Raw genomic sequence first — 24,441 nt, forward strand, 5'->3', positions numbered from 1 at the left:
CACCAACAGAACTACAACCATCACATTATGACACACGAATCACCACTGTGGACATTCAATTGCAGTAAAACAATGGTGTTACATACAGCTGCGCTCAAACTATACACACACTAACAAAACACCACCACATTGGACAATTTAAATAACACACACCTGACACCCATACACACACCACACCCACACCTGTATAAAACACACATCCACAGTACCCACAACCCTTTATGACTACAAACTATTGGCACAAGACACCATGACCACAGACAAGACCAGAGTTACACCACATCACCTATACACCACCCACGCACCTTACAACACACACCCCAACGCATCACCCTGCACACCCTCACCAACACTACTCACACAACACCCATGGCACCACAAAGACACCCCCGATTCCCAGAGGCGGAGCAATGGGTCATGGTGGAAGAAATCATCGGGGTACAGCCTCAGCTATTTGGAGCGCAGGTGCAGCAGATATCCATTCTTAGGAAGATGGAGTTATGACGGAGGATCGTGGACAGGGTCAACGCCGTGGGACAGCACCCCAGAACAAGGGATGATATCAAGAAGAGGTGGAACGACCTACGGGGGTAGGTAAGTTCCATTGCAGCAAGACACCTGCTCGCTATCCAGAGGACTGGCGGTGGACCACCACCTCCTCCCCCACAACTAACAACATGGGAGGAGCAAGTCTTGGCATTACTGCATCCTGAGGGCCTGGCCGGAGTAGGAGGAGGACTGGACTCTGGTAATTCAACTCTACACTACTACTACCCCCCGACCTGCATGCCATCACATACCTTCACTCTCACTCCCCTCACTCCACTCCATCCCGCACACCTTGCCTCCCATCCCGATGCCAAGCCCTGCATGCACCACCAGTGCATGGACAGCACTCCCAGCCCTGCATGGACACCTATCACCAAAGAATGCACACTAGAGAGAATCAGCTAGCCCACCACATACCAACTTACACAAGTTAAATCTGCCAGGGCAAATACAACCACAGAGGACAACCCACTAATGCACAATATGTCAGACACAGAAACAATAACACTGCATTTAAATCCCCACAGGTATCCCAGCCAATGTCACCGGAGAAGAGGTACCAGTGATTTCCAGTCCCCCCCACAGAAGAGGCCCACAGTGATGACAGCGAATCTGGTCGCCTGGATCCGGATGACCAACCTGGCCCATCAGGGGCCTCAGGACAGTCGGTTACCCAGGCACAGCCACACACCACCACAGCACCCACCCAGCGTACCGATACCTCTGTTCCCAGGACACGTCAATCAGCAGTGTGTCCACCACTACAGGGACCACAGGGCACACCTCATACCCAAGACAATCAGGGACCTTGGGTCAGTGGCAGTGGACACACTGTTCAGGGGACCGAAGCACAGGACAACAGGGACAGTGGGAGGGTTGCTGTGCGCCAGGGGGAGGACTGGCCCAGGGAACCGACTCTCCAGGAGGCACTCCCTAATGTCCTGGGAGCATACCACCATTCCCAGGATACGTTGGGCCAGATCCTGGACAACATGCAGAACAGGCAGCTGCAGGAGGGACAGTACCAGGGGATCAGGGAGGACTTGCAGGCCATTAACACCACCCTGGTCTCCATTGCAGGGGTGCTGGCAGACATGGGCAGCATTATGAGGTAGGCAGTCTTACAACAGCGGGCCCCTGCCACTAGCCAGACATCTGAACTGCCTTCCACAGCCACTGCTGCTAGTGGACAGGAGGCCCCGCTACACAGCCAACAGGCCACCAGCACCCCTTCCCCTGCAGAAGGAGAACCACCCCACAAACGTTATCTGTGATCCAGGCAGAGACTATTGCCAAGACCCCCACCAGGAAATGAGACAATCCTGATTATCACCCTTGTGTCCCTGTCCACCTTTAACTGCCATTGCTCCCCTTCCCATGTCCCCTTGGACAATGCATCTGCGCTACAAATAGACTGGGACTCTACCCTGGACTTTCCTCAGTCATCACCTCATCCCAATGCACTTGCCCCACTCCTCCTTATCACTTCAACAAATACCCTTTGAATAAATGAATAAATGCAAGTATGGAGTATGTCAAATGATTTAAGTATATATTTGTTTAACCAGGTTCAAACATTGCAATTTAACTTTACAGTAATGTTCACATAGGATAGCCCTGTAGTTAGCTGCAGGGATCACATCAGGACAGCTGCAAAAAGAGTTGCCAAAGGGTACAGTGAGTTGGCATAGAAGTGGGAAATTACAACTTGCCAGTGACAATGTGAAACGAAAAAATGACAATGAAATGTGAGGTTACACTGTCTTACCTGTGTGTCATTGGAAGTATTGTTGAAACACTGCAGTTCAGTTGTCCTTATCCTCATCCTCTCCCTCCTCATCCTCACTGTCCACTGCTGCCACACAGCCATCTCCAGCCTCCTCCGCCAGAAAAGGTACATGGCTTCTCAAGGCAAGGTTGTGCAACATGCAGCATGCCACGATTATCTGGCAGACCTTCTTGGGTGAGTAGCATAGGGATCCACCTGTTAGATGGAGGCACCGAAACCTGGCATTCAGGAGGCCAAAGGTATGTTCAATTATCCTTCTTGTTCGCCCATGTGCCTCATTGTAATGTTCCTCTGCACTTGTCCTGGGATTCCTCACAGGGGTCAGTAGCCATGATAGGTTGGGGTAACCAGAGTCACCTGCAAATATTGAGGGACAACATTTAGCCACACACTGTCCCATATGGCTCACCATACCCATACACCAACATCCACTGGGTGGGAACCAGGGCTCACCTATTAGCCACACCCGGTGCCATCACATTTGGGATGCTGCTATTCCTCAGGATAAAGGCATCATGCACAGACCCAGGATACTTAGCATTGACGTGGGAGATGTACTCGTCCACCCGGCACACCACCTGCTCATTCATGGAGTAAAAACTCTTTTCATTTCTGAAAACCTGTTCATTTTGCCATGGGGGGGTATAAATGCAATATGTGTGCCATCAATTGCCCCAATGATGTTGGGGATATGTCCCATTGCATAGAAGTCAGCCTTCACTGTGGCCAAATCCTCCACCTGGGGGGAAACAATGTAGCTGTACATGTGTTTAATCAGAGCAGCCAACACTCTGGTCAGCACTATTGAGAACATTGGCTGTGACATTCCTGCTGCCAAGCCCACTGTCACAGACCCAGTTTCCAAGAAATGGAGCACAGATAGCCCTTGCACAAGAGAGGGGATCCCAGTGGGCTGACGGATAGCAGATATGCGGCCAGGCTTCTAGTGGGCATACAGCTCTGTGATTGTGTCAAGTCTATAGGTGAGGGTCATGTGCCTGTCCTCCATTGTTGCCAAGTCCACCAGGGGTATGTACAAGGGGGTATGTCTCCATCTCCTATTCATCCGTTTGCAATCCTTAGCAATCTATGGGGCAAAAGAGTGAGGAGCCGGTCACAAACTGTACAACGTAGCCACAACAGTACATTGCATGATGTCAGTTTTTAATGTATATGTGGCATATGTACTGTATCTCCAATTGTGTACTGTGACACACTTATAATCCAGGGCTTGCCTTCCCCCCCCACCCCGAAATGGCGTCCGCTTGTCCTGTGTGGAGGGATAGGTGGAAGTGAGGTAATTCCGCTGACATTGTGCGCGGTTGCGGGAGGCGGTCGGGAACCGTATTGTAACTCCTCATTGGATAATCATGGCCCCTATGGGGTACAGTGACCAATGGTGTTGTACGCCGGCGGTGGCTGTATGCACCACCGCAAACGTGACCGCCATTTCCCATCTGATCACTCACTTGCTACCTAACCTTCAACAGGAGAGGACCTACACTGCATGTGCTGCTGTGACCTGTGTCTGGAACCTACCATGGCTCGTGTGACTGGGGAAATGGCCCCTGCCTTCACCTCAGCGGAGTTGGAGCGACTGGTGGATGAGGTCCTACCCCAATACCGACTGCTGTATGGGCCTCCAGAACAACAGGTGAGTACACTGTGAGCACGATGCAGGGGGCATGAATGCATGGAATGGTGTGTGTGAAGGCCTCGTGTGGGGGGGAATGGATGGCCCCTGGGCGGCAGACAGCTTGTGTGCTGCGCCCTGGGTCTGCAAATGGCGATGTGAAGGGGTATGGTGGGCCATGAGTGTAACAGGCAGGACGGTCTGACTAATACCTTTCATTGTGTGTATTTCTCTGCAGGTCAGCACCCATCAGGGCGTGCCATTGCCAAGGACGTGCGGACCTTGGGGGTCTATGGCAGGCGGAGCACCCACTGTCGGAAACGGTGGGAGGACCTGAGACGCTGGGAATGGAAGATGGCAAAGGCCCAGCTGGGGTTGGCCTCCCAATGAGGAAGGAGTGCCCGTCGATCCTGATCCCCCGATAGCCCCCATACTAGCAGTGGCCTATCCGGAGCTGGATGGGCGCTTCAGGGCATCACAGCAGCCACAAGGGGGTGAGTACACTTCCCATCATTACAACGTACGCATGGGTGGGGGGGTACCCAGGTGGGGGATGTGTGTCAGTGGGTTCCCTTAAGCCAGGCCTGACATTGCAGAGTAGGGCCCATGTTGGTCAGGGTTCAGAAGTGATATTGCTGCTATCTAGCTTGTAGGCATCCACTACTGGGCAAGGCTGTGTGGGTCCCGGGTGTGCTGCAGTAGGCGGTATGTGTCCCTGCCCATGCCCTGGTGGCTAGCATTTTTACTGGTAGTGCATTGCATAGTGCGTAGGCCTGTACCCTGTGTGTGAGTGTGCTGTGTACGCCAACAATGGTGTTGGTGCAGTCATTGACCAAGTGTATCCTTTGCCTCTTTCTCCTCCCTTATTGTTTTGTCACCCTATCCTTATGTGCATTAGCATCATCTGGCAGAGGAACAGTGGCACCAGCAACAGAGGGAGCTGCAGCCCACAGGACCCAGGAGGCAGAGTCCACCAAAGGTGAGGGCACCAGTGGGACAGAGGCGAGGGGAGCACCACGGCGGAGACTGGAGGGGACAGTTCAGACTCTGATATCTCCTCTAATGGAAGCTCCCTAGTGGTGGCAGACGTCTCTGTGTCCACCCCAGCTACAGCCGCCACCTCCCGTGCCAGCACTGCCCTCCCAGCAGCCCCTCATCGAGTTGCCTGTGCCCGCTCACCCAGGAGGGTGGGCATCTCCTTCGCCCCAGGCACCTCAGGCCCTGCTTGCCAGTGAGCCCTGCTGCCCTGAGTGAGGAGGCTATTGACCTCCTGAGATGCATCTCTGTAGGGCAGTCAACCATAGTAGATGCCATACAGGGGCTGGCAGCCCAAATGCAACAGACAAATGCATTTCTGGAGGGCATTCACACTGGCTTGGCGGCCCAACAGAGATCAATCCAGGCTCTGGCCTCCTCTCTGATGGCAGCCATTGTCCCTGTTTCCACCCTCCCCCTTCAACGTCCACTTCCCAGTTCCATTCTCTTCAACCCCAATTTATCCCAAGCACACAGGCAGACATGCATGCACACAGGACAACACCCAAGAGTGGCACAGACAAACACAAGCCCCACACATTATCCCACAGGCACTCACACAAACACCATCCAGATGCAGACATACCAACATCCACTGCCTCCACTGTGTCACCCTCCTCCTCATCCTCTACCTCCCTCCTAGTTCCGTCTAAACTCACACCTGAATGCACTATATCCTCATCCACTACTGGCATCACCACCACACCTAGCAGATCACACACCTCACTGGCAGACACCACCACAACAGCCATGCACACATCCCCTGTGCCCTCTCCCACTCTGTCTATCCCCCCCTCCCAAGGTACACAAGCACTCAGACACTCAACAGCCATCCACCTCACAACAGCATGCAGCCTGTGCACCTGCACCCATACACAGTAGACAGACACCACCTACAACTACTCCCTCTTCCTCTACTCCCAAACCTTCTCCCTCTTCCAGTCCCAATGTCCCTAATAAGCTTTTCCTCTCCGCCATTGACTTTTTCCCTAACCCTCCCACCCGTCCTTCACATCTGGTCAGGGTGGCAATAACCCAGGTAAGTACCTCAGCCACCCAGTCCAAAGGCCCAGTAGTCTCCACACCCACTCGTGGTGGGAAAGGATCCAGGGCACCTGCCAGCCTCATATAAAGTGTGCCTGCCCCAAGTGTGGCCCGGAAGGGCAAGGAGCCTGCCCCAAGTGCTGCCAGGAAGGGCAAGGGACCTGTACCAGCAGGCAGGAAGGGCAAGAGGCCTGCTGCAGGGACTCAGTTGGAGCCCCACCACCAACTATGGTTGTGCAGCCGTCTGAGGCTGCAGAGGATGGGCTGGAGCCTCCCCCCACTACCACCAGTAGCAGCAGCAGCACCACCACCAGCAGTTGGCAGCCATCCGAGGCTGCAGGGGATGGGCTGGAGCCTCCCCCCACCACCACCAGTAGCAGCAGCAGCACCACCACCACCAGCAGTTGGCAGCCATCCGAAGCTGCAGGGGATGGGCTGGAGCCTCCCTCCACCACCACCAGCAGCACTACTACCACCACTGAGCAGCCATCATCACCAGTGGACAGTCTATAGTCCTGCCTCCATGGGCTGTTGTACGGCCTGCCCCCTGAAATTCCTGGGGGAATGACACCCAGCTGAGAGACTGTGACCTTGCACTCCCCAAGATCAGAAGCACAGGGCGCAATGCCCCCTCCAGAACCAGTGGGTGTGGCACCCACTCACACCATCCTCACCAGGAACAGCACAGGGAGTGATGCCCACTCCAGAACCACTGGGTATGGCACCCACTCACCCCATTCTCACCAGGAACAAGAGCACAGGGCATGTTGCCCCCTCCAGGACCAGTGGTGTTTTTTCATCTCCCGGTTGAGGTGCCCCCCCGTTCCCTGTCCCCCTGAGGTGCCTGCCTATTTTCCTACTGATGCCCCTGCAGTGTTCTCTCCGTGTTGCTGCAGGAGACAAGATTGGCCTTGGACTTTGTGATGTGGCCCACAGGCATTGAGGACTGGGCAGTGTCCCTTGAACTGTACACACGTATATACCATTAGTTGTATTTTAGTATTTCTGCTATATTTATATTATTATACTTACTTTCATCTATTCCTGTCATCCTTGCATTATTCCTGAGGGGTACAGTGTAAATATGTTTTCTTACTGTATCTGTTTGTATGTATGGTGTTGGGGGTGTGTGTTGTGCGTGTGTGTGTCAGTCTCTTTTTCCTCCCCCCCGTGTGCTAGGCAGCTGTACTCACCGTGGTCGTCTAAGCCGTCATTGGTGTTCGTGGTGGAGCAGGACATAGAAGATCATTGGGAAGAACTGCAGCTCAGGCTCCATGGCGGCGTGGTTGTCCCCTGTGTTTCCAAAGGTGAGTCCTTTCCCTTCAGTTAGCCAGAAGTTTAGTTAAGATTTTATTGTCAACTTTGATCATAGACGTCTTATTGTGATAATGACTGCCTCATGAAGCGATGGTGGGTGTTTACCGTTTGTCAAAGAGTCCTCATATACAGCTAAGAGTGGAGGGGCAAAAAGTGAAACATACTCCTTGTAGAAGGTGGTCATAAGACCATCAAGGCCTGGTGTCCTGTCCCTAAGGGGGCTTTGTATCAGCTGGGTAATCTGTTATACTGTGAAAGGGGCGTCCAGGTAGAGGCGGTTGGCAGGGTTGATCCATAGCAGTTGTATCATGTGTAGATAGGCAGCAAGAGCCTCTGCATCCGGCACAACCGTGGTGCTGTGCAGCTGAGAATAAAACAATGCCATGGTCTGCATAGGACTTCTGGGTATGTGTGCCTAATCTGATTGTTGTCTACATGCTCCACTACATAAGCAAATACCCACGATTTCTGCAGCAGGGCTGGCAATGTCTTTCCGGGATAATCAACCTTTCCATATCATTGCACTGCTGCTTCGCTATGGAGGTATTTTGTTTCCCTTTGAACCTCCTCTTCATAATCCAAGAGGGTTGTCCTGATGTCTGCGAAGACCTCTTGATTATATGTTGTGTAGAAGCTCAAGGGCTTGGATTTCCCTCTCTACATAGGTGATTTGCATACGGATCACTTTTAGGATAACCATTTGTTTTACTATGCAGACACCCTGGATTACAACTTTAAAAGTGCCCCACAACATTGCTGGTCTGGTTAACCTTGATGCCGGATTCTTTTGGCCCCTGAGAGTTAATGGTAAATCGTTGTTATTGTTGGGACAATATTATTGCTTTGATCTGTCCTAGAGTGCACAGGCCAGACTTGCACAAAACATGGCAGTCCATCTGCACCATCAGTCCCACACCTTCATTACCAGCCCTCCCACACCTTCATCGGCAACTTCAACTATGATCCCACTGGACGCAGTCCTGCCACCTTCTACTTGATTATGGCCAATACAGTATTCAGCATTTTCTAAGTTCAGTGGCAACTGTGAGGTGGATACCCATTTAACTCAGTGGAAAGAGTGGCTGGGGATCTGCTTTCTCTAGGCTACCCCTTAAGTGGTGCTGTGTTATAAGAAAAAAACTTGAGCCTAACTTAAAGATAACCTCCTGCTGCTTCTCATTCTTCATAACTCTAGTTTTAGGCCCCTTAAGGTGGCATAACCGAGTCCAAACCTCTTTGGGGTAAGGCCGGGCTGGCTAATTACCTCATAGATTTACCCTTAACTCATTTCTAATGCCCCCCCAGAGGCATCAAATACACCTGGATATGCCTATTTACTGTCTTCCTACTGTCTTTTGGGGCACTTGAATTACTTCCATGACCCTTCCAGTGGGGGCCATCAGGCCACTGGCAGGGGGAGGTACAGGGCCGTTGCTGACATCAATCTCTCACCCTCCTCCTCTAAACCACCACTGTACCATATCTGCAAAATAAATTCAACTTTAGTCATCTGTCTTGACCACTCCACAATACACTCACCATCTCGATCCACACCACATCATTTTACTTTCTGTTCTTTACATTGGGGGAGGGGTCTCGACTTGCCGGCATAGTGCAGAATTTTCAGCCCTTTCGTCAATCAGCGTGGCCCACTATACGCCAAATGCTGGAGAGTGTAGTGGGAGAGGACTGTGGGGCCCGGAAGCGACAAGACATTACTCAAGCGGTGTAGTGTCCATCAAAAGGTCTTGTACCTTCCAGTACTTGTGTTTTTGTTTTGTTTTGATTTTGAATATAATTAAAAGGTCTATTGTAGCCATTTTGTGCTATGTAAATTGCCCGTTGCCTTTTTGTGCCTTTTCATCTCTAAAATAGTAATAAATATATTAATTATTGCAGAGCGTATAAATATTGCTCATGTCTGGAAGTTGATTTTTCATCCAAAACAAAATGCTCTCAGAACTATTGCTTATTATATATAGATTACAATAAATTATGAGATTTTCCTATCACCTCAGTCTTCTAACTGGAGACATATCTGGTACAAATGCTGGATATTTAGTTCTGAAGCTATATGTGCATTCTTTCTTCCACACATCTCCTATGTGAAACAATCATTTAACAATCACAATATACATGGTCCATGAAGATTGTAGACTAGCCTGTAAGAATAACCAAATGATTTGAAATCTGATGGACTTTACAACCTTAGCACACACATGTTGCAAAACTAATGATTGATCCTTTCTGTCTACAGAAATGTCACCTCAGGGTGTTAACTGATGCAAATCTTGTGAAAGAAGACACGTGGAATCTTTTTGGCCCAGGTTGTAAGTATTGTGGTTAGGTTTATAAATAATATATAGACATGTATTGCAATGTGGTTAAAGCAACAGCCCCAGCAAGCTTATGTTCCATAAATTGTAGCTAAGTTGCTATTTGAATCAAATCACAGCTAGGACACAGGAATATATATAAGTAAAACATGTTTCAATTCCTCTGTTTGTTGTATTACTTTGTGTAGCAGGTGATCACAACCATGCTGTCCTATAAAATTCCATACATCTCACTGGACACAGTCATTGTCTCAAACCCGTAGGCAAGGATGCTTCCATCCTGGTCTGGTGGGCAAAGTGTATGTCAGGGATAAAAAGCGTTTGCATAACCATTCATAAGTCCTGCATCCTAGTCTGTGGACTCCAGTAAATGTTCCATATGAGTCTCCCCATGTGGAATGATAACATATACATAGTCTGCCCTAAGGGAGATTTTCCTTAACTCCCTGACATATATAGATAGCCTGTGGATCCTCAAATTGGGAAAACAGATGAGTTTTGTTGAACCATTTGGGGGCTTTGTCATAGAATCGATCAGTATAGATACTGTTACAGACCTGTCAGAGACCCTTGAAGTGTGATGTTTTTAAGTGGCTTCCCAACTTGATCCTTAAAAGCCAAGGAAACAATACAACAGTGGGGTACTAAAAGGGGAAAAGCAATTTTGATACTAGTTTATACATTAGCACAGGTAAATATTATAAATGTAATATTTATGAAAGGGCTAATAGCTTCATTGCGTATGCTACTAATTTGTAGAACTGTACATAAATCCCCATATAACAAAAATCCAACTAGACTGGAACAAGGGCAGCCTTTGTGTTGACAGACATCAAAGTCCATGGGCATAGCTCACATCTTTCGTTTAGAGTGCCCCCTAGTTAGGAAAAGTTATTTTATACACACTTTTTGCTAGACTCAATCGTCTATATAACCATATATGTAACATCATAAACAAAAAAAATAATAACAGAAATAAATCATAAAATTCATGTCATGTTACTCTACAAGGAAAATGGGTCAAAGGTCATAGGTTGTAAAATATTAAGTAAAGGTGAAAAGCCTGATAATGAGGGGGTTCTTGATTCATTAATATACCAGAAACTAAATGAATATTACCACTATAACAGTAAATGTTATACCATAGTGCATTGCACAATAAATGGTAGGCATACACATTGTATTTTTTTTTTTTACATTTTGGCTACCTGGGAAACATAATGTCAATGGTATATGGCAGTGGTTCCCAACCTTTTGACTTCTGTGGACCCCCACTTTAACATTACTGGAAACCAGGGACCCCCACTGAATCATTATTGGAATCAGACCCTCTCTCCCCCTTCTCGAGACATTACTGGAAGCTGGGGACCACCGGCCTAAACATTGTTGATGAATTAAAACGCAAAGCAATACACGCAAAATACCGCAACAAGCATTCATCAAATATGTCCACAGATGATAATACATTTTATTTAATATGCAAAAAAAAAAAATGGTAATTTCAATAGGGAGGTTGGAGGTTTTCTTAATTCAACTGAAGCCACACATCAATCATACTATATTCTGTTTGATGCACATGCACTTCTCCCACGAATTAATCTGAGGATACTAATTTTATTTTTATTCTCCAATTTCAAATTCCTTGAAATTTACAGTAAGCTTTAAAATTTTCAATTGTACATTTAGCCACTTTATTCAAATACACTTTAATAATCTGTTAATATTATTTAGTTTTTTAAGCAGTCACGGATCACCTGAGGAGGCCTCCCGGACCCCGCAGGGGTCCCTGGACCACAGGTTGGGAACCACTGGTATATGGAGTCAAATTTGGGAAAGATGGGTGCTAGGTGCTTCAAGACTGTTGAACACCTCACTTACACAGAGAACAGCTACAAAATAGATACTAGGCATTATGGATGTGGACACAAGCAGGATGCAGTTTTTGCATGTTAACAGGACAGAGGCTCCCACTCTCAACCAGATGTGTAAGGTTAGCTCACCCACCTTAGCCCTTTTTTTCCGTGGTGTTGTTTAATAGGTTTTGAGTACATACAAAATAAAAGTACAATGAATAAAGCAGCAATAAGAAAACAATATATCTATGATAAAAACTGTATTTCTATGTTAAGGGTGAAATATACCATTCTTTAAAACATAGTAAAAGAAAAGAGAAAAGAAAACATGGAGCAGAAGATGAGAAATAGATTGGAAAGAGGGAATCAGGAAAGTTTGAATATGCCAGTTAATCTGTAATGTTATTAAGTATCCAAACTGCTTTCTAGCCATTTCTAATGTTACTATTAGTGTCAAAAGCAAATACTCTATTGTGTCTATGGGAATTGAATATGGTTCTAACAATACTAAAACAATTTGTAAAAATCCTTCCAACAAGAAGGCATTTGATTAAAAGCAATAGCAATAAAAAGGTCTAATCATTTTACATAGTAAGTAAATTTATAACGAGCGTGTAAGAGAGGGGGACATTTCATTAGAAATCTCAAAACATCTAACTAGGATTTTTCCAAAATGAATTAACAAGTGAAGAATAAAATAACAAATGAAGAAATGTACCTTCTTCACTATTACATGACCAGCATAGGCTAGAAACTGAAATCTTACTTACAAATATGAACTGAAGAAAGAAGTCATCTGTTGTAAGTGAAACACATTGAGTAATACTACCTGAATTACATTTTTTAAACAATTTGAGCAAACTTTGTTGGACAGTTGTACATCAAACTCATGCTGAGTATCATGTTCCCACAAGAGTTAAACTGGGATTTATTCCTAATATCAGTAGGTTGATGACATGATCTGTAAATAATTGCAGCCTTAGGTATAATATTTACACAAACGGCAATGGGAAGAATGTTGGAAAACAGTATAACAATTTGAAATCACTCATGGTAGAATTCCAAACCAGCGCTTTTTGCCCAATTTGCCATTTGACAAAGACCCAGTTATGCAAATCAGTACTGATCTGGCTCCTCATGGGAATAGTCCATCTTGAGCTGCCGGACAAGGCTTCCTAGAGAAGGGACCATAGGCAACCCCAGATTTGTTTTAGCCTACTTGGGGCGTGTCAGTGAGGTATTGCTCGAAACCTAAGGCACAGCAAACAAGAATTCCAGTTCTGAGAATACCACATAGGACATTGCGTAAGATGCCCAAAAGGTGATTGGAGAATTTCTTGCAAATAGTCTAACTGGTGGCAATCTTTTTTGGTAGAATTCAAACCCATCGTTTTTCACCTACTGTGCCACTCTGGACAAAGACTGCCTTATGCAAATCAGTAGTAACTCTCCTGCTCCTAAGAACAGTCCATCCTGAACTGCCATGCTCTCAATTATATAAATATTCCAAATCAAAACGTGAGGTTTTGTTGGTAGAGTATCATTATTATTAAAATTAAAGTACATTTGAGGACCCAGATATAAAAGTTGAAAGAGAGGCACTCAATGACATATTAGGGGGTCATAATGAGTTTGGCGGTCTCAGGACCGCCATGTTAGCAGTGGCAGTTGTACTGCACACGGACCGGCAGTGAAGACTGCCATATTATGGCCATGGCAGTGTTCCGAAAAGAAACATCCAAACTATCACCAGTGCAGTCAGGCCGCGAAAGACGGTGGTAGGCACCTTCAGATCGGCAGGGACCAAGTTTCTGCCAGAAACATTACGAGGCTGCACACCACCAAGATTTCCACCGCGGTCACACTGCCACCGGAACCCTGACAGAAACCAATAGAATAAAAGGAGACACTCGCCTTCAGGAAGCCGTACCTCTTCCAAGCTGCCATGGAACCTGAACTCGAAGTCTACCCACTGCTCCTGCTCACACAACAACTCCGGAACCAGCAACGAAGACAACAACCGTAAGTACATCCTCCTAGCACACACTGGAGGGAAAGGCATTAGTACACACACACAACATACACACCCGGGACGGCCTGCGACGGCCACACACTTAACCACACACCTATAGTAACATACATACACCTACATACACACATGCGCACACATACTACACACATGCATACCCAAACTACACACACCACGGGCAGCACACACGTGCCATGCACACACCAGCCTACACACACACACACACATCACCCCCGCCACTGTCCAACAGAATTATACACAACACCACTGAGTCACACAACAACATCACAACCACAACTACACAAACGCTTTGCCAAGCAATTACACTGCACACCTACACATGACAACACATAACAACACCACACAACCAATCAACACTAACACACTGCCATACAACATTCCGTATGTCATACCACGCCCACACAAAGCATATGACAGAGCCATCACCACACACACAGACGCACACACAACAACCACACAAGGGTACACTACACCACCATAATACATGGCGACACAAGCAATCTACAATTTAGCTACACACATGCATGTACTAAACACAAGCATATCCTGTACACAATACACAGCAAAGAAAACAGCAGGACTAATGGCAGGGCCACACACTCATGCAGCACACTCACAACAGCTAGCACAACCAACGCACACACACGTCACACACATAATTGGCTTGATGGAGCCCTACCCCATACAATATTACCAGTAAGGTTAGGTCCACTAAGTAATGACAGTCCTACCTGTCCTTTATAGGCCACCAATACACCACATCCTGCGGTTGGAAATTTAGCAGTAGCTGAGGTTCGTCGCTTATACGTTGAGTTAATAGCAATATATAGATGATTAGTACAATTCGTGATGCAAACATTAAATACAAACCCAGCACATGCTGCTCCAGCACACCCACATGCAGTAATGCAGGTATAAATCCTGCGACTGTACATCCGATTATGAGTAAAGTTCCCGCAAAACGAGAAGAAACTCCGTTTTGGTTAGCACAAAAAATTAATACGCTGGAGGCAGTATTTCCCCATATGGTACCTCAGGATAAACATAGAATATTAACGATGTGCCTGCCCTTTAGGATGGTCCCTACAGTAGAAAACTGTAATACCTGCAGTTCCGCATTTGCAGCGCTCTACACAACCGCACACGGTACACCAACACTTGCCAATTTACCGGAAGTGCTGAAACAAATTCAAGATGAATATGGGCTGCCCCGGCCCTAGATTTGGGGATGTAATTGATGGGCAATTTTGCCACAGTGTCCTCAATCATTTTAAGTAACCTTAAAGGGGAAGCAGTCGCACTGGCAGTGCGCATGCAGCTTTGTGACGTTCTGCAACAAGATCAAGAACGAGAGCTGTCTAAAATAATAGCAGAAACGTATTCAAGTATCGGTCACGATAGCCTAGGGGCCAGACCACAAAAGCCTCAATTCCAGTGTAAATCAAATAAAGATAACCCCAAACAACAACCTGAGGATAATAACAAACGCTGGGATAAAAAGCAACAAACACCTAAAAAAGAAAGGGGAGAATCTACATGTACGGAGACCCCACAGAATAGGTATAATCTCAGAAATAGAGATAATATCCAAACGCCTGATAGCTATCAATATGCTGATACGCGCCAATCTCATTCCTTTCAGGACTCATCGGAAAAGAGAAATGAGAGGTGGTTGATCAGAGTGAAGAACAGAGTAGATGAAACCGAGACAGGAATCACAACGCTCTTCGGAGGTTACTGTTAAAAAGGAAGAGAAACCCGCCCAACAAAAACCACAAGTCAAATAGAAAAAGGGGGCAGCAGTCACAGTCTGACATGCCACACAGGAAGAGGGTCCTCTTGAAGAACAAGAATTGGGCTCTAGCATTGCTAGACAGCGCGGCAGAGGTCGCAATAGTTCACCGGAATCTTCTAGACCATCTGGAGGTGAAAGCAACTGATGACTTTATACAAGTAGAAACAGCGGACATGCATGTCTCCAAGCCTGATAGGGTGTACAAAGTAACAATACAATTAGAAGAAGACATTGAACTGACAATAGACGCACTCTTTTGGGATCGCATAGTAAAAGTCTATGATGTCTTGTTGGCCGAACAAGATTGGCCGCATGACTTTGTCCTTACCTGCCCATATGGAGAAGATGTCATTAAGCCTTACTTCTCGCCCCTTGTTCCAGAGGAACTAGCTGAATCCTATTCCATTGAATGGGCTCTAGCACAAGCACCTGCTTTATACAGAAATCACGTAGGATGGGATAAAGACTCCCGCTACCATGTAATTCCCATTAAAAGTGAACCTCAGCCACAACCGCAGTATCCTATAAAACATGACGCAAAAGCACCAGTAAGAGAAATACTCACGCAATTAGAGTACCAGGGTGTGATTGAACCCTGTGTCTTGCCAATGAATAACCCTTTATTCCCCGTGGCTAAATTGGACCATTCATACAGAATAGTCTTAGACTACAGACATCTAAATAGTCATACACGCACCTATGTTATAAAAAATTCAAATAGCACTGCACTAATAAGCAACATAGTGCGTAAAAAATACAAGACAACACTAGACATTTCCAATGTTTTTTTTTTGCCAGTATATAGTGCCTGAAAGCAGAGACTTAACAAGCTTTAGCGCACTAGGCTCTCAGAAAAAATTATGTTGTTTACCTCAGGGGTATAAGAACAGCCCCGGATTGTTCGTGGCTCGTGTCACTGCCATTTTTACACAAGATCGACCCTGAAGCATTGTCCTATGTAGATGATATATATCTCACGGATGATGAATTACTACAACATTTAAGACGGGTAGACCGCATTGTTGTAGGGTTTGCCGAATTTGGCTACAAATTTAACTTAAAAAAAAAAAAAAATTGCCTTCATCAGCGTCCTGTTTCTAGGATATGAGCTGTCAAGTGAAGGGAAGAGCCTAGTGCCACAATTCTTAGAAAAATGCGCACAGTTACAACCACCGAATACAATTAAAAAACTCCAATCATTATTGGGTTTCTTAAATTTTGGCAGAACCTACATTCCAGATTATGCTGCGCACATAAAACCTTTATATGACTTAATAGGTCCAGATTTTTCAAGTAAATGCTGGACAACTGAACATGCACGCATCCTTAGAGAATTGCAGACAGACATGCTTGCAGCACAACATTTACACACAAGGGACAACAAAATACATTTTTTCATCAGGGAAATAGCTGGGGCCATCGGTTTCACCTATGTGACATTTAATGAAGGTGAGACAGTCTCGATTGCATACAAATCACATTTGTATTCAGCAGCTGAACAACACTTTGCTCCCACAGAGAAAATTCTCACTGCTGTAAAGATGGCTGTTATTAAAGAAAGACCTCTTTCCCAAGGAAAACACATTATTGTTGTTTCTCCAATCCCAGCCCTAGAGGCTGTTACAAAAGCTAGCATTCCGAACGCAAAAGCACTACATCCAGGTTGGATACAATGGGCTACGTCTCTGACAGCCACTGATGTAGACTAAATTTTTGGCCCAAAGTTACAAACTCAGGAATTCCTACAATACGAAGTAGAATATCCGGTTCCAGCAAATACCTTGCCTATTGTTCAGTATCATAGAGTCATGTACACTGATGGCTCGGCACAACCTGCAATTGGAACTAAACATCAATATTCTGCTGTTTGCGCAGTCGTAAGTGGCTATCTGGAAGGGGACACATTTTATCCTCTACATACTTTTACACAGACCCTAGGGGATCGTACAGCACATTTGGCTGAGCTAAAAGCTCTGCTGATGGCACTGGAACACACGGATCCGGCACAGCCTACGCTGATTGTTTGTGATTCATATTATTGTGTCCAGTCCTTTAATGAATACTTGCATTATTTGCGCCAGAATGGGTTCAGAGACTCCAAAGGCAACACCATTAAACACAGATTACTGTGGGGGAAAGTAGCTGACCTGAAAGAGACACTACCGAATGTCCATGTTGTACATACACTTGGACACCAGCGCATTGGAATACACGTTGCTGGAAATACATTGGCTGATGAAGCCACAAAGTCAGCAGTGGCGGTAGCCACTGTAGCTGCAGTGACTCACTCGAGTTCTAAACCAGAGGCAGACATTTGGGCTGCTGTGAAAGCTACGGCTGATGGTACACCCCATCCTAAAGGATTTCCTAACAAATATTATCATATGGGAAGTATGCTGAACACTGAAGATAGGATACCAGGCGTAGACATACGAGATATCCCTCACAAAGTTATAAGACCACAATTGTTTAAAGCAGTGCATGAGGGGGTGGCCTCTGCACATGCTCGTGTGGCGGTTACAATTTCAATCTTACAGGCCCATTATTGGTGGCCAGGTCTCTACAAAGAGACTAAGAGGTATGTCCTTTGTTGTGACATATGTCAACAAATCAAAGTTTCCACGGACAAGCGCCCGCCGCAGACACCCCTCTTAATTTCAAAGAAACCATTACAATGTGTGTACTTGGACCATTGTGGTCCCTTACCACCTGATAGTGCATACAAATATATTTTAGTTGCTGTTGATTCATGCTCCAGATTTGTATGGGTGTGGCCACAATGCTCGGCTGACGCTCGGACTGTTATTAAAGATTTGCGAGTCTTTATCGGTACATATGCAGTTGCGGCTTTCCATTCGGACCAGGGCCCTGCTTTCGCCTCAAGGGCATTCAAGGACACCATGGCTTCGCTGGGGGTCCAACTACAGTACTCGTCTCCATTTCATCCCGAGGGAAATAGTGTCGTGGAGCAATTAAATGGCGATTTAAAGCAATCCTTAACAGCCATAGTCTTAGGTACGGGTCATAGTTGGCTTAATCACTTGTATGGAGTCCAGAGAGCACTAAATAACCTGCCTTGAAGGTCCTTGGGGGTCGTACTTCATATGAGCGCCTGTTCGGAACTCAAATTTATGTTCGGATCTTGATGGTCCTGGCATGGAGGCAGCAGAAACAACTTTTGACATAAATGAATGTGTCACTGTCTTACAGGAATTGCAACAGTTCTGTGATGATAATTCTTCCAAAAGTGCCGCCTCCACAGGAATTAAGGATATGCCAGTAACATCTACTGGCTGGATTCCCAGAGTTGGGATCTTGTACGTGAAAAAGTTGCTGTGAAAAAGGAATTTGGCCCTTCTTATCGAGCACCAGTCCCTGTACTAGGGATACACAGTACCAGAACTGTTATTCTACCACCATTGGCGGGTGCCAAAGAAAATCGTTTTTTCTCAATTGACAATGTCAAAATACACCATGTGGCAAATCCTGCACAGCCGACCAAGAGGAACATCCAGTAGTTCCTGAATCCCTCTCACTACTGGCGAAGAAGTTCCACTACAAGTTTTTTATACCAACACTGATATCTCTCCGAGCTTGGGGAGGGTGGAAGATGATCTTGCATTAGTTCCACTAACATCAACTAACTTAGAAACATTTGATCAAGTCAACACGGATGGTGCTGTCTATAGTGTGCCACCACAGGAAACACCAACTCCACCACTGACAACGGCTACGCCATTTGCACGAACTGCCTCTGGTTATTTTGCCTATTTCAACAATGATTTCTCAGACTCATTTGCCTCTTCGACAGCTGATTTGTCAAGTGCACGTAAGCTAATAAACTGGCTTAAAGAAACATATTTCATTTTTCCATGGAACTATATATGGCTTTCTCTGACTGTCCTAGCCTTTCTACTTTGGATTGGTTTTGTTATTACCTTTTTTCTATTAATACATGGTCATTTTCCTCCTGAAAGATCAACAGTTGAACAGGTGGAGGAGGTTTTGGAACCACGTTTTTTGTCACACAAAGTCCGAAGAGATGTATCCTTTTTTAACATTTCCGCAGTGCCAATTCCTGATGGGATTGTTTGGGACAAAGTAATGTTTGATATATATGGTCCCACAGAAATTATTCAAATACCGTATATGTTCAAATTATCGATGAATGAGATAGTACTACCAGGCATTGTATCTGATGATTGGGATGTGAAAACAGTTGATTCTATGATGACAGAATTGCAATATTATACAGTCTTTGAAAACGAAAATGTTTACCACTTTAAAGAAAATTATGGTGATATGTTTTGCTATAATTATTATGGGCACCACTTCATACATAGTCCCAAAATAGTATTTAATTACAAGCAATGGGAACATTGTCCAACTCCACCGCAAGGGAGATCTAAAACATATTCTGAAAAGTTTGCATATTTTTCTGGACACAATCAAAAGAATGCTGAGTTGTATTACTTTAAGGTACCACCTACTAAGGATATACACCTGTTATTGACTAATACGAAATTTACATATTCTGAATCCTTTGTTTCCCAGTTATCAATAGAAGGCTATGAATATTGGTCCAAATCAATTGATCTGAAAAGTGTGTGGGGAACAAAAAATTGGCAAATTAAGGGAAAAGAAACATTGTTTAGAGCATGAATTCAAGACAAAAGCACATAGGAAGCAAGTCATAGGATATGGGCGCTCACAGTGAGTCCATAAAATCACATTAACAGTCCAAATGTGGCACGGTGCTCCTGGCAAGAGGATCTTCCTTAATCCTCCAATGTTTCAAGGGAAACTAACAATGAACTGGACAGTTGTCAGGGCACTCATGATCGTATAATTGAAGGTTAGTAATTATTAGAATCTTCAGTGTGGAGTAACACCATAGAGAGTTCATATATTATTTATTTCTTGACATACAAAGTCCACCTTGATACAAGAAAAGCGTCCTTGAATTTCAATAATGTATACAGCAAACAAAGCCAACACGTGTTTCGTCTTATGAGAATGTATTCTCACAGACTTCATCAGGGCTTAAATCAAGTATGTCTTATATGAAAACTACTCATTTCCAAGCATTATCTAGTAGAATCTTAATTAAGTGTATATGGTCCTACATTAAGTCATCTAATTAAGGAATCTTCTTGTATTCCCTATCAACCAGAAAGTCTAAAAATCCAAAGGAGAACTCCGTGGTGCGAATGTATCCACGGCGTTCCCAGTATCTGAAAGTCTAATTGTTTAGAGCATGTCTTATTATGGTTCAGATGATCTTCTTAAATGAAACTGTGCAACAAACTAGTTGTTTAGGCTTAGCAACAATCAGAGAATTAAACAAGCCCAGTATACCTGCCCCTGCAAAATTTTACAAATGGCAAAAATACAAGAACTCAACTAAAGATGAGCTTGATGAGTGGGTCCAGAATGGTACGTTTAATGCTTCATTGACACGTCCAGGCGGGTGGTCATTGTGGCCAATAGATACCAATGGGTTTCATCAGCGTTTTATTAACTCCTTCAGAGGGTTTTAGGATGAGCAGGCCAGACCCTTGCTAAATATCTCCAGAACATGCAGATATCATTACAACATATGTAGGAAAATTAAGCCAACAGTGGCTATAGTCATCCTCACTGAACGCAGTTAAAGAACACCTCAACTTCCTGTCTAACACCACTGACTTACAAGATTTCTTGTCAGGCCCCAGAACACCACGTAGGAAGCGTTTCTTATATGCAGTATACAATGAAATATGGAAACTTTCCCAACAAGATGCTGCTGCCCGGTTAAGGCAAATAGATCAGGAAATTCTAAAAAAGGCATTGGCTGTTGTGAATAATGGGATTAACACCTTGTCTGACCGGATATATACAATTAACAACATTGCCTCTTCTTCTATAGACATTATACAATCTGATATGTCTTCGCTATATCATGGACAGTCAGATCAGGTCCATTATGCAGTTGGGTTGGACGCTTCAGACATTGAAGGCGGGTCGGGTTCCATTGCAGCACGTCAGTGCAAGGGAGATATTTTCTTCATTTATTCTGACATGACAACAACAGCTAATGGCTAAATATGAAGCGACTTATGTCATGCTTAACATCGAGATATTAGAAAAGTTGCCTTTAAAACACAGGTTATTAATCTGCCTATTACCACATTACAATTCACCTCCTGTTTGAAACACATTCCGGTAGGCAGATATGAAAAACTGGGAGATAGTTACATCCATGAGGTGTGGGAGCTTCCCTTATCGTACAAATGCTTCAATGGCATGAAAGAGGTCTTTCTTAGCGGTAGTGAATGCGAGACTTCTGTCAGCCATTTGATGATTTGTAAACAGCTGTCCTTGCACGGGACGTGTAACGCCTCAGCTGCAAACTTGTCTTGTTATCTTAAGGGAGTTCCAGTCCCTTTGATTAGACCTACGTTCTAGGTGCTTTCAAATGGCAGCTACGTCCTTCTCAATAGTGAAGACTGTAGTGGCATGCGAGACGGAATTGTTTACATTGTTTCGGTCTCTAAGGTCGTTATATGCTGCGTGAACGTACTGTTTTCCCCCACTAAATTTAAGGAGGTAGCTGATATTTGGCCTTGCATTGCTACTTCAAATTTGAATTTTGACAAGTTAAGTAGACTCAAGGCTTTATTGTTTCAAAAGCATGTGGCCTTTACATCTGCACACGAGACATACGCAATTCAGGTGGCAAGGTCATCAGCAGAAATACAGTCCCTGTTAAATACGAACTTTCCGAGACACTTTGGTGAACTCGTGGGATGAATATTTAATGCGTCCAGCACGAATGGAATAGCACATTTTTTCAAAGCTGTTAGTTCTGGTTTTGTTCACACCTTCTCCTCCATATTCGGTTTGATACCTTCAGCTATCCACTAAATTTTCGGTAGTATTTTTGGTGGATTTCTGATAACTTTGCCTTTATTAGCTGGCATCCTGCTGTTGCTGTTGTTTATGCGCAATGGCTATCTGGCCGCAACAAGGACAAATGACGGCGCTCCCATCAGCGCAGCTGTGTCGTGACCGTATGGTGCAGCATTTTGGAGCAACACTCCTGGAGCATTTGGAGTGTGACTGGTCTTTGACATTCAGACTGGTTTTGTATTGTGTGCAGCCCGTGTTCCGGTGCCTTTGGTGCTCTTTTGAACATGCACTAGAAGTTTGTCTTTCACATCAGCGCCCCCCAGCAGTAGATGCTGATCTGTTGATGTTCTTGCTGAGGGTTCCTTGCCAGACACGCGCACTGAGGCTGCGTTTGCTACGTGAAGCTAATTATGAGTTACCTTCCTGGAGGAAGTTGCCATCAACTCATCAATGGGTATTCCACGGGATGCCGCCTTGATTGATACTGGGGCTATGGAACACACTTGCTCCACGATCCTTTTTGGCATGGACTTTCCAGTTCTGTCATCTGCCGAAGTGGAAGATCTCCTACTTTCCATGACTCGTACTTAATTTGGAAATTTTCTAAACTTACATTTTCACTGAATTTGAATTATAAGCCACATGCTCATGTTTTAAATTGCCAAGTAGTGTGCTTGTGTGTCCTTTTAGCTTGTCAAACTTGACTAGGGTTTTATATATATCTTAGATTGAGAAATTTTTGTTTTGGCTTGAACCACTTTCAACCGACAAGGGGAGGGTGTTGTGTAGCCATTTTAATTATAGCTCCATGCACGTTAGTTTAATACACTAGGCCGCTGTGCACCTTGACCTAGATATATTTTATTCAGCTTTGCATTATTTTTTATAATAACCAGTTTTACGGTCTTGTTTTAATTTCTTCTATCTGTTTTGCTTAGCCCAGCACTGTATCCTCAAACAACACATTCTTGATCACTCTGTGCTTCAGTCAAGGCTACAGTTTGGTACATTGCCGGTGACCGTGGTAGAAGTTTAGTCTCCAACATTCGTAGAAAATACACATCTTTACGTAGGGACATTTTCTTAGAACATAAGCTGTGTTATTATAAAAACACCTCCTAGTTCCATTACACGTTAAGAGGGAGATTCCAGCCAGGTAACCACAACTGTATGTTGAATGCTTTGCTGCAGATGCTAACGCAGACTACAGGCCTTTGCTCAGGCATGAGGGTTGATGTCCTCCCAGGGGAATCTGAAGGACAGGATTAGAGCTTAACATTCTGTGCTCAAATTATGAATCAGATAGAAAATAGTCCATCGACTTTAGTGGCAATATGATAGCATTATTCTTATGCTTCACTCTCATCGTCACCATTTTAATATTGTTATGTTGTGTAGTTCTGGTTATTGCAGCTCACGCTTTGCTATCTAAGATGCAGTTGTTTTATTAAACAGTCTTTAAAACTTATACTGCTTTCATTGTCATTTATTTATGAGACCGAATTGTGAATGAGAGAAAGGGATGCGACCTGAGTGACCACGACTTCCCTGAGAAGTATGAAATGTCATGCGTCCGGCTGCCCAATCATCTCTACCTTTCGGGAGAGATGAGGCACTGCTAGTTAGATGGAGCAAAACCCGGATTTGGAGCAGCAGGTGTCACCCACAGTGGGTCAGACTCAGTCTCCCACACTGTGGACGATCTTGCTGCTCAAAATGCAGTAGTCTCATTAGAATAATTAGAGCCTACGCGACACCCTGCAGCACCTTTCAGACATTGAATGCAATACTTAATGTGGAAAAAGAAAGGTGGAATGTGGCTCCGGACAAATTGCGACAGTTGACAGAGAGTGGAAGGCTTGGTACTCCAGTGCATTACTGTTTGGCAGCATAGCTCCAATAGCTAGAGCAATGATTACACGAGCAAAACTTGATGGAGGTAAGATCAAAGCCGGGGACAGGAGGGATCAGTTTGGTCTTGGTACTGAACCTTCTCGGTGTTGCCGGTGTCATCTGACAGCCTTCTTTGAGTGACATATGTGTCATCGCTGACTGATGCGGATCACTGCCTGTTTAATGTATGCACCCCTTGTGCTGTGTTCAAGTGTTTAGAGAGGCCACCGGCTAAGAGGGGTTGGCACTATGGGAT

At 45.2% G+C, this 24,441-nt stretch overlaps 1 protein-coding gene across 1 annotated transcript in view; it reads left to right on the top strand.

Moving 5' to 3' along the window:
• The window catches only part of LOC138296505 (CD109 antigen-like), a 775,136-nt gene that overhangs the window by 365,203 nt on the left and 385,492 nt on the right, over positions 1 to 24,441 (top strand). The window contains exon 17 of the mRNA XM_069235676.1: positions 9,625 to 9,697. Within this exon, the coding sequence (XP_069091777.1) occupies positions 9,625 to 9,697 (73 nt within the window). The remainder of the gene's footprint in view (positions 1 to 9,624; positions 9,698 to 24,441) is intronic.

The sequence above is a fragment of the Pleurodeles waltl genome, chromosome 5 (genome assembly GCF_031143425.1).
Source record: "Pleurodeles waltl isolate 20211129_DDA chromosome 5, aPleWal1.hap1.20221129, whole genome shotgun sequence".
NCBI classification, from domain to species: domain Eukaryota; kingdom Metazoa; phylum Chordata; class Amphibia; order Caudata; family Salamandridae; genus Pleurodeles; species Pleurodeles waltl.